Genomic DNA, 17,600 nt, shown 5'->3' with positions numbered 1-17,600 from the left:
GCGATCCCGCTTGGGAGGATCTCTGAGATAATGTGTGTACCAAGGTTTGTGTATTGGTAGAAGTCCAAGTTCCAGTCCCAGCAATACACTCTGTGCCATTCAGATATGATGGGTGCTCATCCATAGCTATTCTGAATACAAGCAGAACCATCACAGCAATCTCCAGTTTAGCACCTGGTGTGTTATGCAGTGTATTAATTTGCTATTGGTTTATCAATGAGTCAAGTTCTATCATTCAGCACAACTATGCCAAAGTATTAGATGCCAGGGTATATCTAGTGTTAACCTGAATATTGCTGATTCCAGGGCACTGTTATTGAGAACCTGCTTCTAATCAGGTCAACACTAGGTAGGCATATGTTCATCTGTGGCCTTGACTTGTTGAATTTGGCAAGGGTTAGTAGCTTGGTAATTCTGTCTGCCAGCTTATTTTCTGTTGTGATGTATCCAAGTTTCACTTTCCCTTGTTGTATTCAGTCCTTGGCCTCATGATACTCAATGCCAATTATGTTTAGTCCAGTCGCTGGATTCTAGGTTGTTTGCAATCTTTACTGCAGCTTGACCATCACCATGTATCAGGGTGTTTTTTCGTATTCTAATGGTTTGCACAATTTGACTCTTTTTTTCATTGACTTGGAGCCTTTTGAGGCACCACTGTATCATCCTGTGTATCTAGATTCCTTCCTTAGTGCACAAAGTGAATCCAACAAACTTAACCTTGGTTGTTGAAGTAGCTACGCCTCTTCACTATTGAGCTATCTATTCCTTTTGGGCCACGAGCTAGTATGAATACAATGCTGGATATTGACATCCTGTCCTTGTAGTTCATGTAGTCAGCGTCAGGATATCCTATCAAGGCTTCATATATTCCCTCATAACGCAGTAAGCTAAATTCAATGCCCAGTCAGGCGGTATCTCCAAGATGCCTTGCCAATTGTTTAGCAGCATCTAAATGTCTTCCAGCTAGGGTTGAATTGTGTTCTAAGGGCACTGCTGTTGCAAAGGCTATGTCTGACCTGGTCATGACAGTTGGATACATCAGTGTTCCCATCAGGCGACTGGTATATTTCCTTGTCAACACTGTTTTCTACTGCAAGTTTTGGTTTCAGTTTTTGCTATACTGCTGTCAAGGTGCTGACTAGTATTGCTTTTAGCTGGGCTACATCCTTCCTGTTAGATGAAATGTTGGGGAATCTGCCTTCAGTTGGATTAACCCTGGGTAAACCCAAGCCTGAATACTCTGGCTTAGCTGTGCATGATGGAAGAACTTAACACTTCGCTTTAGAAAAAGAATAGAGAAACAAGCTTCACCAATTCAATCAATCTGTATACTAGCACAGTTCCACATGCAGTTGTATAGGATCACAAGTGACTTCAAAAGTGATATAACTGAATTCAGTAACTACAGTGGGGTGTTGTTACGAGTTAGGCACACTGCTATGATATGTATAGAATCTTTATTGATTGATGGGGAGGGAAAGCAGTTTATCTAGAAGTTTGTGCTGGTCAGCAGGGTAAAATACTTTCACTCACCACTTGTATTTCCACCCATCTTCACTGCCTTCGACATTCAGTACTAAACTGCAATAGGTGTAAGGCTAGTTACAGCTGTAATCCTTGTGACAAGATTATCAGTGAGTCAGACTACAGTGATAGGCCTCACAGGTGGGAATGTTGGTGAGCAGGGCTACAGTGATATACCTAGTAGGCAAGGCAGCGACACCTACATGTGTACCCCCATTTCCTTTATGCGCCCCCTCCCTAGTGTTGGGCCCCAATAGGCGCACATGGCTGTGCAGATTACGTAAACCTTGAATGCTTACGTAATCTCCAAAAAATGCATCTACATAGTGTATATGGATTTAACGGTGCGCTATCACACACCACCAACTTGATTTGAATATATTCAAGAGAATTCCTATTTGCACCGAAAACTTCAATGCCCTATACACCAAGTAATTGAATCAATCACATGGCAAATTTAAGAACAATCTAGCCAATCAAATATAGCCATACTTTACAAGCTCTCTTTTATCCTGAAATCAAGAAAGTCAAATCTGGGCCTCTTGTACTGAGTGTTGTATATAGCCTTCTTCCCTTCCTCTACCTCCTGTGGTGCCTCCTTTGGTGATATGGCCAGTTTTATTTGCCATGTTTCCCTCTTTCCTTTGGCTTTAATTGTCTCCATATCCTGCTGATCCATCACCACAAGGCTATTTCTATACTCTCATTGACTAAGTTGATGCTGTACTGAGGCAGTTGTATGGCCGGAGCCTTGGTCTGGAATCAGCTGTATAATAGGGAATGGTTATGGGATGATTGTCTGGCGTTTATAGACGGATTGGGACAATGGGAAGACACTTATTTCACCTTCACTGAAGGTTGCAGTCTTTCAAGGGCACCCACGCTCACATTGAGTAGCTTCTGGCCGCTGAATTAAGAAGATATCATCATCCAGCCACTAATACAAATCGACTTTGACCTTTGCAATGGCTTCTTTGCTGTATGACTTCATGCAATGCACTTCTTTTGCTTAGCAACTTCTGCATCAAAAGCTTTTTTCTTATTTTGTAAAAGCTCTTGAATAATATCAAAACCCCCTTAAAGTCGCCAGTACCTCTGATCAAGTAGCTTTGTAGCTCATGATGTGCTGACTCTGTTGGAGAGATACTTCATTGGCTGTAGTTTCTGATATTCTTGACAAAACAACCTGTCCACTCTTGATGTGCTGGCCAATATTCACATTTTATAAAGATATAAAACTATTTGATTGACTGGATTGCGGTCAGATTAGCTATGTTGTTCATTTAATTACTTGGTGTGTGGTGCATTGAAGCTTTAAGTGCAAATAGGAATTCTCTTCAACACACTCAAACCAAGTTGGTGGTGTGTGATAGCGCACCGTTAAATCCATATACACTATGTAGATGCATTTTTTGGAGATTATGTAAGTATTTAAGGTTTACGTAAGCCGCACAGCCGTGTGCGCCTATTGGGGCCCAGCTGTGTGGGGGCCCAATAGGCGCACGGGTACCCGTGGTTTTAAAAGTCACACGGGACCTGTGGGACTTGCGTAATATTTCACTTTAGGCACAGCTCACACATCACAATATGTAGAATAGATCTTAAATGTTGAATCAGTTGAGTATTAAAAGAGCTAACTACTGCTATAGTTGGTGGAGGGTTCTAGGCTACTATATACTGGTGGAAGCAGGGACTGCTTCCCGTCAAAGGCCTAGACCTTAGAGACCATTTCAGGGGTATCGTATTTTATGCAAGGCCCTTATGAGTTGTCGATCTTTATCTCGGGCTGAATACCCTATTGAGTATAGTGCGCCACGCAACACAATAATCAAGTACAGTACTGTGATCAATTAGACATCCAAGTTGTATTATTAAACAGTAATAGATTCTATTGCGAGTTGGCGATAATGCATAAGTTTATCTACTGCTGTTCTTCGATATCCTTATCGAGAGACCGTTTTGATATTATTGAGAACAGGCAGTGGGTACCTCCTCGAGTAGTAATCTTCCATGGCCAGTTCTTCAAAGCATCAGGAGGCTTACATGCTCTATCACAGGTGTATGTAACTGTCAATCGGCCGGATTTTCTTCCTAGTAGATCTCCTCATGACAAAGGCATGACAATGATCTAGTGTATAAGCAGGTGGGAGATAATCGTCAGGGAACAAAGCTACGACTTCAATCCAGGCTTGTTCCATTATTGCGTTACCTACTTCTCCATGGTGAAAGAGCGTTATTGCTGCGATTTTACGCGTCGTGTTGGTGCCGAAAGTGGAAGTTTGCGCAAGTCCCACGGGTCCCGTGTGATTTTAAAACCACGGGTACCCGTGCGCCTATTGGGCCCCAGCTGTGTGCGCCTATTGGGGGGCAGCTACTACGTGGGCATCAGGTTTTTTCTACACGGGCATCAGGCTTATGTGGGCATCAATTTACACACTCTGATTGGCTAGAAATGTGTCTGTTAGTGCATTCTATGCTCTGGAATTCTGCCAATGTACCTCTCTCCCCTGGCCAATTCTATGGCTGATACTTATACAAAGAAATGTAAAAAGGACAGGATGTCACGGGCAGGCAGGAAGGTTCTATGAGACTAACCCAATAGCTCAAAGACAGGACAGGCAGGACAGGTAGACAGGGACGAGGACAGGCAGGACAGGATGTTCAGGATGGTAACAGATACCAGGACAGAAGACAGGGACAGGAAGTTCAGTATATTCAGGGTAGGAGGACGTTGCTTGGGGAGCAACATTCAGGTAACAGAGGGAGGTTCTATCTAGTCTATATATCTACACAGGTTGTAGTCGACAAGATCTACAGTGGGGTGTGAGGCTGGTAGCGGTGAGCGAGGCTCCAGCATCGAGCAGGACAGCAGTCATGCAGGGAACGCTAAAGTAGTGTGGGAACAGTGGTCATGCAGAAACGGTGGTCATGCGGACGACAGTATCATGCTATGACGGACGGTGGTTATGCAAAGGACGCTAGCGTGCTGTTACATCATGCAGGAACACTAGCGTACTGTAACGGTCATGCAGAAGACGCTAGCGTACCGTGACACAGGATACTCTTTGTGTTGAAGACTTCACTGATATATGATTTCTTTATCCTATGTTATTACTCTTAAGTACTATGATGTAGCTGCACCTACTCAGGAAAACAACCTCATGACAGCCAGTAGAGTAAGGCAGAGAATGGCTGTATAGACGCTGAGGTCCCTGGGAGCTGGGGGATAATCCTCTCAGAATAGGAAGAAGGGGTGTAGCTGACATCTAGAGAAGGATAGATAAAGATACTGAAGAATAACAAGCTTTGTATCTAATGGACAGAGAGGGAGATTGCATTATATTTAGAGAATGAGAATCAAGTGGTTATATTTGGGTATAAAGGCAGCTCAAATAAATAGTATAGAGACAAAGGTTGTGAAATAGCCCTTCTAGAAGAAGAAATTCACAGCAACTGTAGTGTTGCTACTTGTAAAGAATCCTTGAGATTTGGCCCACTGTTAGTGCACATACTTCACCACCTTTATGGGCCTTGTACCTGTAAGCTAGAGCCAATCAGAGTGCATAAAGCCTGATGCCCACATAATCCCGATGCCCATGTAGAAAAAACCCAATGCCCACGTAGTAGCTGCCGTTGTAAATACCCCAGATAGAGGTACGTTAAAAAATACATACATACATACTAGATAGAGGTAAATAATGTAGTGGAAATTATGTATTTTGAAGCTCTGAATACCCAAGGGGTTATGCCTTCAAAGTCATTATATGGCCAACTTTAGTTCTAGACCTTTCAGTTGTGAATGCATAGCCTCGAGGTTTCGCCCAAGCATTCGCAGCAGCAAAGAGAGCTTCACGAGACTCATAAATCCCTTCAGGGGGAGGGTATCGTCAGGAAATTGTCTGATTTGTAGCGCCTCCGAGTTGTCTGCTACATCATCTGCTGTGTTGTTTGCATTTACAGCATTGGAAGCGTGTGCTAAAGCGTCTGTCTCCATTTATATCTGGTTTATATGGTGTATTTGGTGTGGTGTATCTACTTGCTCCATCTGCTGCATCTGCATCGCTGGTACGCGGCCAAAACACTGCTTCCATAAGCTAAAATTGGTTACATAAGCCAAAAAAGACCAGGGGGGTGGTGCATCAAGTGAAAAGACCGGTGCATGTAGCCCTCGCCGTAATTGGGGGAATTGTTAGTAATCTAAGTCAGGGTTACCAAGTTTGCTGACCCTGATCCAGTTCGCCCAAACGTTAGGGTTAGTAACAGACATCAAGGGTCTTCTTCCAAAGCCCAAGTGCTTGATCCAGAACATAGTAGTGATGGATATATAAACCAGCTGAGATCTGTCCCTTGGACTAGACTTAGACAGACATAGAACAACTTCAATCATCACTTATTTCGTTCTTCCTCTTCTTCACAGGACATTCAGTACATCCTTCTAGTTGTGGTGGCTGCATAGCCTATGTTTCCAGCTATTATGATTGTCACCCATTTGCTGTTTCCATTCTCTCTAACATAAATCGGTCTATCAGTTTGATATACCATGCGCCACCTCCATTCTGACAATCCCACGCTTTCGTCAAGCAGAAAAGAAATTCCACCACCAAAACTCAGCTATTTCATTTACACAGACTCTAGCCAAAATAAAAGGTTTTTTGTAAATTGTAACCTCATTTGAGTTTGCCATTGATATATCTATTGAACGTTAGCTCTTTTGGCTTGTGTCACAGATCTAGTGGTTCATTGAGGTGGCATGCTTTCTTCTCTAACTTCAATAACTGAAGCAGCCTCTGATTCTGGCTCTGACTCCTCTGAAGAGCTGCTGCTATTCGCCACAACAAGCTTCTTTTCACTATCATTTTCAGAAAGACCTTCTCCAGCCACTGGAGCTTCGATTAGGGTTATGACACGCTTATTAGGATTTAGTGATGTCTTCCTCTTCTTCCCTCTTTTCAGACGAGCCAGTTGCTCCCCTAGACCAGCAATCATCATGGCATACACTGTCAACGTCTGCTGCTGCGCGTTAAACCCTTTGCCTATCAAATTATACCATCTCCACATCTTTAGTGTTCTATTGAGCCCAAAGTCACGAATGTGGCGGCTAGACTTTGGCGTAACATCTGACCTGACATATGCCATCCGCTCTGGCGTTGTCTTTAGACTGTGACTCGGCTTATGCTCTTGTATTTCTGAATGCTGCAGAGTTTTGGCACGTGAAACTGGCCAATTTCTAGTAACTCTCCAGCGAGAGAGTATATTCTTCTCAGTCATTTCCACTTCATAAGCCTTGCCATAGGCTCTGATGAAAGTGACCTTATTCATTGGAGCAGAATCAGTCAGAGAAGTGAACTTTTCCAGTTCTCGGCGATATGCAGCTTTGGAGGGATTAAACACCCCTTTATGTAATGGCTGAAGTCCATTGGAGCAATGTGCTGTGTTGCCAGTGCTTAACTCTGAGTGCTCAGAGAAAATACCGTAAGATGTTTTATTTGAAGAAATATAAAGAAGAAAGAAAGAAGATATAAGAAATCTAAAACCAAGTGCCTTGTGTCCTGTTTGTATTCCCTGCTTTCATTCAACTGAATTTTCCATCAACCATTGCTGGCTGTCATCCCACGGATCATCACTTGTCAATGCGCCCCTGCAATGTTGGCCTTGCTGAATGTGGACGCACAGCCCACAACATGCTGGAAAGTAGCAACAGTAAATATTATTGAAAAAGCATTTAGCCATCCATTCATCCTTAGATCAGTTAATAGCTAGTTTTCATTCCATGACAGTCAAAGTACATTTTCACATGCAGTAGCAGTGATCATCACGGTTGAAGCAGGAAATAGGAGAAACATGCGAGAACATGACTAAGCAGAGATAGAGGAAAGAACACATAACCATAAACCTAAGTAAAAATATCTCATAGTTGTGAGAATACAGGTCCAGTAATTCCATCAAGTTTTCTTACAGATCTATCTTTCCCTCATTCCCAAGTTTCATTACCCCTTTTCTTATGTGAAGACTTTCCTGATAAGGACCTTGTTCTTATCAGTTTATCCGGACTTCAGCCGAGGTCTTCTGGGCTAGGAGTTGACGAAGCAATGAATACAGGCAATTCTACAACAATTAAGTAGTCGCAACCTCTATCGAATGCTTATCAATTATTTTATTTTATTTTATTTCGGAAAAAAACCTTCTCTCTTACTTTTAGCTACTGTCAAAATGGCAAACTCGACAACCGATTGCGTTCAACTATACTCAACCAGAGACTGGCCGAAATTTATCGGAGCACTCAAGTCGTTCGCTAAGGAGTGCAACATCTGGGACAACATCGATCCAGCAGCGAACCCTAGAATGGCATGGGTGGAGGAACCAAAAGAACCACACATACCAGAGGAACCACCAGCACCCACCCTTCCCCCAAATGCCACTCTAGTCGATGATGAAGATTGGGAGGATATCACCAGGGCAGATGCAGAAGAAGAAGCTCGCCGAGCCCGCATGCCGGCACAACAACGCTCTAAATTGGAGGATACAGAGCCTATACCTGCTCGAGTGAGGGTATCTACCCATGAAAGACTACTAGCTTGCCACGCCAGAACGATGGAATGCGTCTGTCACTCCTATGAGATCCAGGTTATTAAATTCAAGGTCATGTGGGACCTTTTCTGTGACCAGCGTAAATGCAGGGAAAAAGTGCAATCTTGGATAAACAAGCACATTTCGCCCGCCTTAGCTACCCAGTTCAGGGAAGAATATTGGCCAGACAAGATGGTCGATAAACTCATGAACGTCCTGAAGGTGACGACGGCGAATCTAGAAAACGTTGCATATCTCACATACCGCGAGGCAATGAGGAAGCTAAATGTGTTCCCTCAGGACAATAACATCCAACGATGGATATCCGAATGGCAGACAGACATCGAGTTCTGCCAACAGAACAATCCCTCCCAGGAAAATAGTAGACGCCGTTTATGGGAGGACTTTTCAGACAACCTTGCCAAGAACCTGAACGAGTGGAAGAGTTATTATACCGCCACTCATGGAGTAGAGTTAGCTCGAGGGAATATGGACATCGATGATGTGGTCGAAAACATCAAGGCATGGCACGAGCTTGGAGCAGGTAGGATAGACGCAGACTTCGTCTCTACCTCAGCTACAAGAAACAGATGTAAGAACAATGGAAGGAAAGGAATGACTCAAAGCAACTTCTGTGTCTTTTGCAAGGCGAAACATCCTTCGAACAAATGTCGGCTCTGGGTGAAGGAGAACCGATATAAGTCTTACAGGGTTGACAAAAGACGCCAAGCATTTGTGAAGAAGCACGTGGTGGTACCTGGACATCCGCTGGCACTGGAACTCGAGAGAGTGGAGGCGACTGGAGGCTTTAAAATAGATCCAGAAATGGGAAAGGACAAATACTCCAAGGTAGCCTGGAAAGAGGATTCTTCAGTGGGGCTGGAAGTGATGAGAGATGAGGTAGATGAGAGGGCAAAGAAGAGATATGCCTAGGAAGGAGGCAAGAGCCAAATACAAAAGACATTCTCCTCCCTCTCTAAAACTGGCCTGGAGCTACTTTCCCAGCCTCATAACCAAAGTGATCAAAGCGGCAGAAAGGCCAAAGAAGAGGTATTCACATCCGGACATAGCCAATTTGACAATAATCTACCCAGTAAAATAGGCATATATCTTTTTAAAGTGGAACCAATCTTGACACTGCAACCTTTAGTGAAGATGAATTAGGTGACTTTCCATTATCTCAGTCTGTCTGCAAAAGTCAAACAAGCATCCCACAACATTCTGTAGAATAGATCTTAAATGTTGAAGCAGTTGATTTAGTAAAGGGATTACTTCTACACTATGTCCTTGGACTTCATCCCTTTTATAATCCTCAGCCACATGAGGTATGAAGAAGTGGGGCATGGATGGGACGCCCACTTAACCACGCAACACATTCAGCACTAAACCACAATAAACTGGGCTGGGAACATTTATATTCCCCATAGGAACTTCTGCAGGGATATCCTGGAACTGGCTAACAGCTGCCTGTGGGTCATGGGCCATGTCGATATCATCTGAAGTCATAGGGGCACCCCAGAATCCTGAGGGGCTTGTGCAGGATACACAGATAGTGGGGTATCAGGAGGGGTGGGCAAATTTAGTAGGGATCCAGTTAGCGTAGATGATGGCTCAAAAAGGCTAGGCTCCAGAGAGAGAGTTGAAGACTACTGAATTCAGTTATATCACTTTTGAAGTCCCTCGTGATGCTGTACAACCACACATGGAACCATGCTGGTATACAGATTGGTCGAATTGGTGAAGCTTGTTTCTTTATTCTTTTTCTAAAGTGTGTGGGTGTTACGCCTGCGTCTATGATACGGCAGTTGTAACCCTGCGACTATTGACCACAGTAAACAAGCGCTATAATCACTCACGTTGATGCATATAAATACGTGAGTCCTGTATGAATAGCTATCCTAATAATGTAGGTCGATTCTCTGATTCTAAAAGCTTGATGAAGAAGGAAGCAAACTCTGTGACAGAATTCCGAAGCTGGCGCTTCGTAAGTCTATCTCAGAGCGGGATCAGGGTCCAATTGTCATGTGACCCTGAACCCTAAAACCTACAAGTGTTAAGTTGTTTCATCATGCACAACTAAGCTAGAGTATTCAGGCCCATGGTTTACCCAGGGTTATTCCGACAAAAGGCAGATTCCCCACAATACTCATGCTTCATGTAGTTCATCCAACATTTTATCCAACACTCTGAGGTTGTCAGATGATGAACTACTGGGTTCAGTCATGAAAATGTTTACACAAATCTGTTATTGATTCTCATCTGAAATGTGGGTTGCTCTAAAACCTCGTGAGTACAAGCCTCGTGCGCTGTCTTGGGCGCTTCCACCTGATCCTACCAAGCCCAAACTACCATACCACTGTGGCATGTCCCTTTCCATCCGAGCACATACACCGCCTCCACCATTTGGCTTTGGTTATGACAGAGAGCTTGCTCCACGCCCAATGGCTGAATGGACAGACCTTGATGGTGTGACCCAAACTGAATGGTGTTCTCGACACCCAATCATCGACACGCCGCCTCACCCTGATAAAACTATCCACCGTCTTCATGTGCTCGAGGAGGTGGCATGCCGTGATGGTTGTGGCGCTCAAGTACTACGATGCTCTTTAGACGATGGCAGTGATGACACTACCTATATTGCAAAAATATACGACCCTTTTTACTATTCATACATCGGGCCAACCGATGATGTCACATGGAAAGCTGATCGGGACTACAGCAGTGAGGCTGCAGCATATAAGGAGCTGAAGAGAGTAGGAGTTGATGGCAGTTTTGCTCCAAAGTATTATGGATCGTGGACCTTCGACATGCTCTATCTTGAAACACCCAGCGCCACACGCCCAGTTCGAATGATTCTTATGGAGTGGATTCCCAACTCCATCACTATGGAGAATCTACGGAAGGGGGGCTTTCGAGGCCGCATATCTCCTCAGCATCGACTGGATATTCTTGCCAGAGCTATGGAGGTCTACTCGAAGATGGAGTTCCATGGTGTAAGGCAACTAGATTTTGCTCCATGAAATGTGCTATTGGTTGGCCCTGAGGTATTATCTCATATGCCTCGTGTAATTCTATTTGACTTCAATGTCTCTGCAGTCTTCAGCCAGCCAACCTGCAGCAAAACGCAGCACAAGAGCAAGTTGCCAATTAGTCCTCAGTACTTGTTTTGGGGAAGGTGTCCTGAGGAATTTTACTACTGGACCCCATCTCCTCACTCTGATTCCCGGCCAGTTTTCTTAGGTTGGCTGACGAGTCATTGGGAGCATTCAACGGAGTTTGGTGGTCCACCAGCGTCTCTAAACAGAAGACTTCGTGTTATTGAAGATCCACCTGAGTATGCTCCTCCCATTGAAGATGAAGACTGGAAATATGACGATGATTAAATGCCTCCAAACTGGCATTAAAACCCATGCCTTACAAGGTATGACATTGGACATGGGCTTCCATAGGAATAGTGTCGGAACAATCTACTGAATTCAGATTTTATCACTTTAGAAGTCACTCATGATCCTGTACAACCACACGTGGAACCATGCTGGTATACAGATGAAGTATTCAGGCTTGTGTTTACCCAGGGTTAACCCGACTGAAGGCAAATTCCCCACAATACCCATCCTCCATGTAGTTTATCCTTCTGGTTGAGTGAGGGTAGAATCACAGAAGTTAGCAATAGTGCAAAGAAACAGGACAACACTAGCATTAACTTGCTTACTGTGAAAGGTGAGCTTAAAACAACTGATTGTGTTAAGAAGCATACACCAGGCATGTACTATTTACATGACAGTGCAGCCTAGGACAGAGTTGACCTTTTCAGAAGGCTTGGGAGAGGTGGTGGAGGTCTTGACAGTGGCCATTGTGAAGATTAGGTGGGGTTCTGACAAAGAGGAAAGTAAGGAATGAGCTGGTAGAAAGGGAAGAGGAGATGTAGAAGAGAAGGTTACTAGTGGGTGATGAGTGAAGGAAAGGGAACAGTGAAGATGGAGGAGGGAAGGCATGCTATTTATGTTAAACAGTTGTCATTAGACATGATATAGGGTTGGTTGACCTGCTTGATAGGAAAGTCACTGCCTAGCCAACACTGATTAGACTATACAACCTATGAAAATCTTGGACTATTTCCTGATTCAGATGTTCTGTCTAGGTGAGCTACCAGACAGCACTTGTCTAACTGACTCCACTCAGCAGATCTCAAGTCAGCTGACTTGCATCTTGAGTGTCACGGGCAGGCAGGAAGGTTCTATGAGACTAACCCAATAGCTCAAAGACGGGACAGGCAGGACAGGTAGACAGGGACGAGGACAGGCAGGACAGGATGTTCAGGATGGTAACAGATACCAGGACAGAAGACAGGGACAGGAAGTTCAGTATATTCAGGGTAGGAGACGAGGACGTTGCTTGGGGAGCAACATTCAGGTAACAGAGGGAGGTTCTATCTAGTCTATATATCTACACAGGTTGTAGTTGACAAGATCTACAGTGGGGTGTGAGGCTGGTAGCGGTGAGCGAGGCTCCAGCATCGAGCAGGACAGCAGTCATGCAGGGAACGCTAAAGTAGCGTGGGAACAGTGGTCATGCAGAAACGGTGGTCATGCGGACGACAGTATCATGCTATGACGGACGGTGGTTATGCAAAGGACGCTAGCGTGCTGTTACATCATGCAGGAACACTAGCGTACTGTAACGGTCATGCAGAAGACGCTAGCGTACCGTGACATTGAGTCCCATTCAAGACTGCTATCTTGCAGGCATGGTCCTTTGGCCTTGGGTGCTGTAATCATGGGTCCCTATAGCTTCATTATCTTGGACTACAGACTAGTGCATCAGAAAGTCCACAATCACTGTGGCTCATTTCCCCTATATCTGAATGATTCTAGCTGAATTTGGAGATCATTAAGCTCTGTCTCCATTTGATGGCTTTGGTTTTCATTCACATAAAGAGATAGCACTTGACATTGTCCTTCACATTCAATCCTAGTGTTTGAGCACTAGAACTAGATAAGGACAGTTAGATCTAAGTGATAAGGATAGTTCACTCCACTTTTCCCCTTCAGGAGGAGTGCCATAGTTACCTGAAAGAATTTGAATGGCATATGCTTAGCATTGTTTCCCTTTGTTCATGTGTTATAGAATCTAAAAGAAGGATCTTAGATTAGTTAATGAGTTCTTTCATGCATCCCTTTTTTGTGTTGTAGGTTTTAGGGTTCAGGGTCACATGACAATTGGACCCTGACCCCACTCTGAGATAGACTTATTGAAGCACCAGCTTCAGAAGTCTGTCACAGAGTTTGCTTCCTTCTTCACCAAGCTTTTAGAATCAGAGAATCAATGTACATTATCAGGATAGCTATTCATACAAGACTCACGTATTTATATGCATCAACGTGAGTGATTATAGCACTTGTTTACTGTGGTCAATAGCTGTGGTGTTACAACTGCCATATCATAGACGCAGGCGTAACACTCACAGTGTTTAAAACAGCTGTGAAAATCTGACTATGCCAATGTGTAGGTGTGACTAGTGAATGTGACCATCATTGAGCTAGTGGGTAAAAATGCATATGGTGAGCTTTTCTGTGAAGGCCCCCTATATTATAAGGGGCATTGTTGGTCTTGAGAGATATTAATATGTTTTGATTAGACCTATCTAAACTGTGACAATCGATACCTTTGGCAAGCCTGTCAGTGCCCTATTAAATAATCTCGAAAGTGATTCCAATTGTCAAGATGGGTGTGGATGGCAGGCTTCCCCTGGCTTACCAAGGAGCGCAGGGTTGTTCTTTCACAACTTGTGTCTCTCTACTTGCCCAATTCATTGAGAAATCCAGGTTCAAAGAACTCAGTCAGGTCTGACAAGGTTTAGCATGTTGGCATTGTAATCATCCAGTCATACAAGGCACTGTTGAGTCTATTTGGATATCATCAAACATCCTCTATTGATCAGGAAAAGGAAGAAACTGGGCTGCTCAAATGAGTAAGACTGTTAATGGGATTGTCTTGTGAGGGAATTATGTGGGGCTTATCTTGCCTCCATTACAGCCTCAGGCCTAACAGTCCGTGCAGGCAGTAGGCTGTTTGGTGATGGCAGTAGCTGTCATGTAGAGATGCACAGGGGAGGGGGAGAGAACCTGTCTAATGAGGGAAGTATTGCAGGGGTAACTTGGTCATGTTCATCCTTCTCAATGGTGCACAGCCCTAAAATACCCATACTTACCGCAACAGGCAATAAATGTAATAGCTGGCAGGTTCGTGATGGCATAGACGGGCCGAACCTAAAAGCACTGGATGCATGCAGTTGTGGGGATGGCTGAAGTGAAGTGTAAGTCGTAGGTGGAGCCATGGGATGGGGACCTGTGACTTGTGAATGCTTGTAGCTTTAGTGGCCATTACACAGAGGCTGTAGAATAGATGTTATGTACAGTGTGCCACGCAACAGTAACTGATCAATATGGGGTTGACATAGGCGAGGCAATGAAGCCTATACAACAAGTTCAATGTGAAGAGTTAGGGGGCAAGCTTGATGGCAGTTTTGATCTCCTCGAGATATGGAGATATGGAAGAGTGCTGGTAGGTTGTCATTCAAAGTTGTTGTAAGAAAAGCAAGAGAAAAGCAAGAGAGAAGATGCCAAAAACGCAGAGAGAGTGACTTATTTCTTCATTAAGGAGTAAATGTGTTCATAGACTAATGATGCTGACATACAGGCCATACAGTGAAGCCAGGTGGAAACACAGTCGAGTGAGTAAAAGTATTGCACCCTGATCAATAACATGAACATGACAACTGCATTAATAGACCCTGGTTCATCAGTGTACAACATGTCAAGTTTCCAAGTGAACTCTCTTCACAGGTCTACCATTGTCCCAAGAATTTCCACTATTGGTCTTTTGAACAGCTGCATCTTCATAGTATCCAATACGCCAAGAGTCAGGAGGACATTTGATAATCTGGGATCGATGAAAATCAATCAACATAGTGCGCCCAGACTGAGCATCATGCGTCACATTCGCCTCACGCACATCGCCGTGAACAACTCCAAGCGCCAGAAGCCTGGATTCGAGATTGTTAACAACACCATAGTCCATTTCCATGACTGGTTCACCTGCATATGATAGCAAGAGCATTTGCCTAATAGGCTGGAACCCATAATTGAGTGTCTGTTGCATTGACACATGGCCAAGACAGACTGGAACAACTTCACCTTGTACAGGTCTTAGTTGATAATACACCTTCAATTCATGCCGGATGAATGGTAAGGCAAGGTTCAACATGCCTTTTCCAACAAACGTGTAGCCATATGGATGAGCTGTGAGCTTCACAAGAATCCCAAGTAGACCAGACTTATTGGGTTGTACTTCACAATCAGAGTCCAGGTTGGTGTCGAGCTGGGCCTTGACAATATCAACAAGCTGGGACAGTGAAATTTGGTGCTTCTTATGGACAGAGGCAGAAGAGGACTCAAAACTAGGCTCCTTGCAGTGAAGATTGACATTTGGACATGATTGGTCAAGATAACCTCCATTGGCCAGACCTAAGAGACATCGCTGTGAGCAGTACTCAGGTCGAGGAAGTCGACATGTGCTGGAATTGGTATATGAGTCGACATGTACTGCCTGCTTCTTCTTGGAAGGGTCGTGCTCGTGTTGGCTTGATGACCTGCCATCGGGTGGTGGGAATTGTGGATATGGGTTTCGTAGTGAAGACGAACCAGTATTTCCACTTTCATTCCCTTTACCAGAACCAGACGATGGATCAGATGGTGGCTTTTTAGACCCATGGAATCGAGGAAGTCTATTCTGTATACTTGCAATTTGTTGTACTGAAAGATTTGTAGAATTAAAAGCCAGCTGAATCATTGTCATAACCATAGCGTATGGGGTGTTTTTGATACCATTCTCTAGTGCTGAAGATATCTCACTGTCCTGAGCTGGTGAATCGTCTAGGCCATGACGTGGGATATCACTGACATCTTTTTGATGAACACACAGATGAAAATAAAGCTCTGATGGCTCTTTGTAGTTGATGTGAAGCAAAATGGTAGCTTGACCAGTTGAGAGATAGCCATATGAAAGGCCAAGAGTAACCATATAATTGTACGTCTGTACTAAAGCCTTTGCCACCAGTTGGGAGCTAGGCGGGTGCTCTTGGTTTTTCAGGTTCTCAATCTTGCCAGACGCCGGTGAGCTTGCTCCAGGATCTATTGATTCAGTAAATATTCTGCTCCCTGAATCAACAATATCCTTCAACGCAGAACAGAGTAAATCTGGGGTGAATACATGTGCAGGCTTGTGTTCGATAACTAGAAGGTTTTTCACGTTTGGTGATTCATTCACTCTTCTCAGAAATGTACCATCTGGATTGATTCTGCGCTCAGGGGACCGCATTTTGATTGGCTGCATTCTATCAGGATCTGGAGGTGAGGTGGCAGGCCACTTGAGATTACGTCCTGCATTCGAGATATCTAGAGAGGGTCTACGACCACACGAGGCAAAGGCAGATACGACAGTCACTGGCTCTGGAATATCAGCTCTAATACTGGAAAGATCCAAAAATTCGTCTGGTGAGTTCTCATCATCTGAGCCCTGCATGTTGTACTCATGGACCTGTTCGCAAATCTTCTTGATATATGCTGTGTTTGGGTGGAATTCAACTTTCTCCACTTCTTCAGAAACGATCTGACGCCAGGTACTAGCGATTTTGGCGACAGGAAATTCAATAACCAAGGAACAGAACAGTGAAGATTCAATTTCACTGGCATGTGTCACTTCTTGAGCCATCTCTTGCACCGCAGAGGCACGTGAAAGTGGCGGAAGCAATAGCTTATCACCAAAGGCATTAGAAAGATCAGTGAACTTTTGCTGGTGAAGCTCTGGAAACTCGTTCCATGGCAGCAGCTTCCTAGGACAGGTGCGACCAAGAACAGATGTTGAGCTTGCGGCAGTGGTTTCCGGGCCTTTTTGGCGTACTCTGAGAGTTTGAAAGCAGTGCGCGTAGAGGTGGTAAATGTGTGCGTGGAGGGACTGCTTAGCTGTGGCGGCATCGGCACGCTTCTTTTCGGCATCGGCACGCTTCTTTTCGGCATCGGCACGCGTCGTTTCAGCATTGGCACGCTTCTTTTCGGCATCGGCACGCGTCGTTTCAGCATCGGCATGAGCCTTTGCTTCCACAAGCTTTGAGTCTTTTTCATCGATAAGAGCCTTTGCTTCCACAAGCTTTGAGTCTTTTTCATCGATAAGAGCCTTTGCTTCCACAAGTGCAGCCGTCAATGCTTCTATATTCGTCAAATCTAAATTTTCCATTTTGTAGGGCTGATTATTTCGTTTTTAAAGCAAAGGTCGTGCTGAAAGAACAATATTGAACTGTTGAAGAAGAGCATTAATGTTGCATAGTGTTAGCAATAGACATGAGTAGCAAAGAGGTTACTGTTGACATTTGACACCTAGGTGATGAGAATCCATGTGATAAATCCATATCACGTGACATGCTTACGTAAAAAGTTAGTTTACCCCACTCT

The 17,600-nt window shown here is 44.2% G+C and overlaps 3 protein-coding genes across 3 annotated transcripts; 2 read left to right on the top strand and 1 right to left on the bottom strand.

Annotated features, from left to right (window-relative positions):
* Positions 1-7,734: 7,734 nt before the first annotated feature.
* Positions 7,735-9,024, top strand: HOO65_070009 (uncharacterized protein; the record flags this gene model as incomplete). The annotated part of the gene is made up of 1 exon (XM_071001213.1): positions 7,735-9,024. The coding sequence occupies one exon, from the start codon at positions 7,735-7,737 to the stop codon at positions 9,022-9,024; it is 1,290 nt and encodes a 429-aa protein (XP_070856727.1).
* A 1,331-nt stretch (positions 9,025-10,355) lies between these two features.
* Positions 10,356-11,111, top strand: HOO65_070008 (Protein kinase-like domain protein; the record flags this gene model as incomplete). Its single annotated transcript, XM_071001212.1, has 1 exon — positions 10,356-11,111. One exon carries the CDS (start codon positions 10,356-10,358, stop codon positions 11,109-11,111), a length of 756 nt encoding a protein of 251 aa, XP_070856726.1.
* A 3,796-nt stretch (positions 11,112-14,907) lies between these two features.
* Positions 14,908-17,385, bottom strand: HOO65_070007 (uncharacterized protein; the record flags this gene model as incomplete). Its single annotated transcript, XM_071001211.1, has 1 exon — positions 14,908-17,385. One exon carries the CDS (start codon positions 17,383-17,385, stop codon positions 14,908-14,910), a length of 2,478 nt encoding a protein of 825 aa, XP_070856725.1.
* Positions 17,386-17,600: the final 215 nt, after the last annotated feature.

This window comes from Ceratocystis lukuohia, assembly GCF_044167205.1.
Source record: "Ceratocystis lukuohia strain C4212 chromosome Unknown Supercontig7_pilon, whole genome shotgun sequence".
In the NCBI taxonomy this organism is placed as follows: domain Eukaryota; kingdom Fungi; phylum Ascomycota; class Sordariomycetes; order Microascales; family Ceratocystidaceae; genus Ceratocystis; species Ceratocystis lukuohia.
This window is presented reverse-complemented; position numbering and strand designations above follow the sequence as displayed.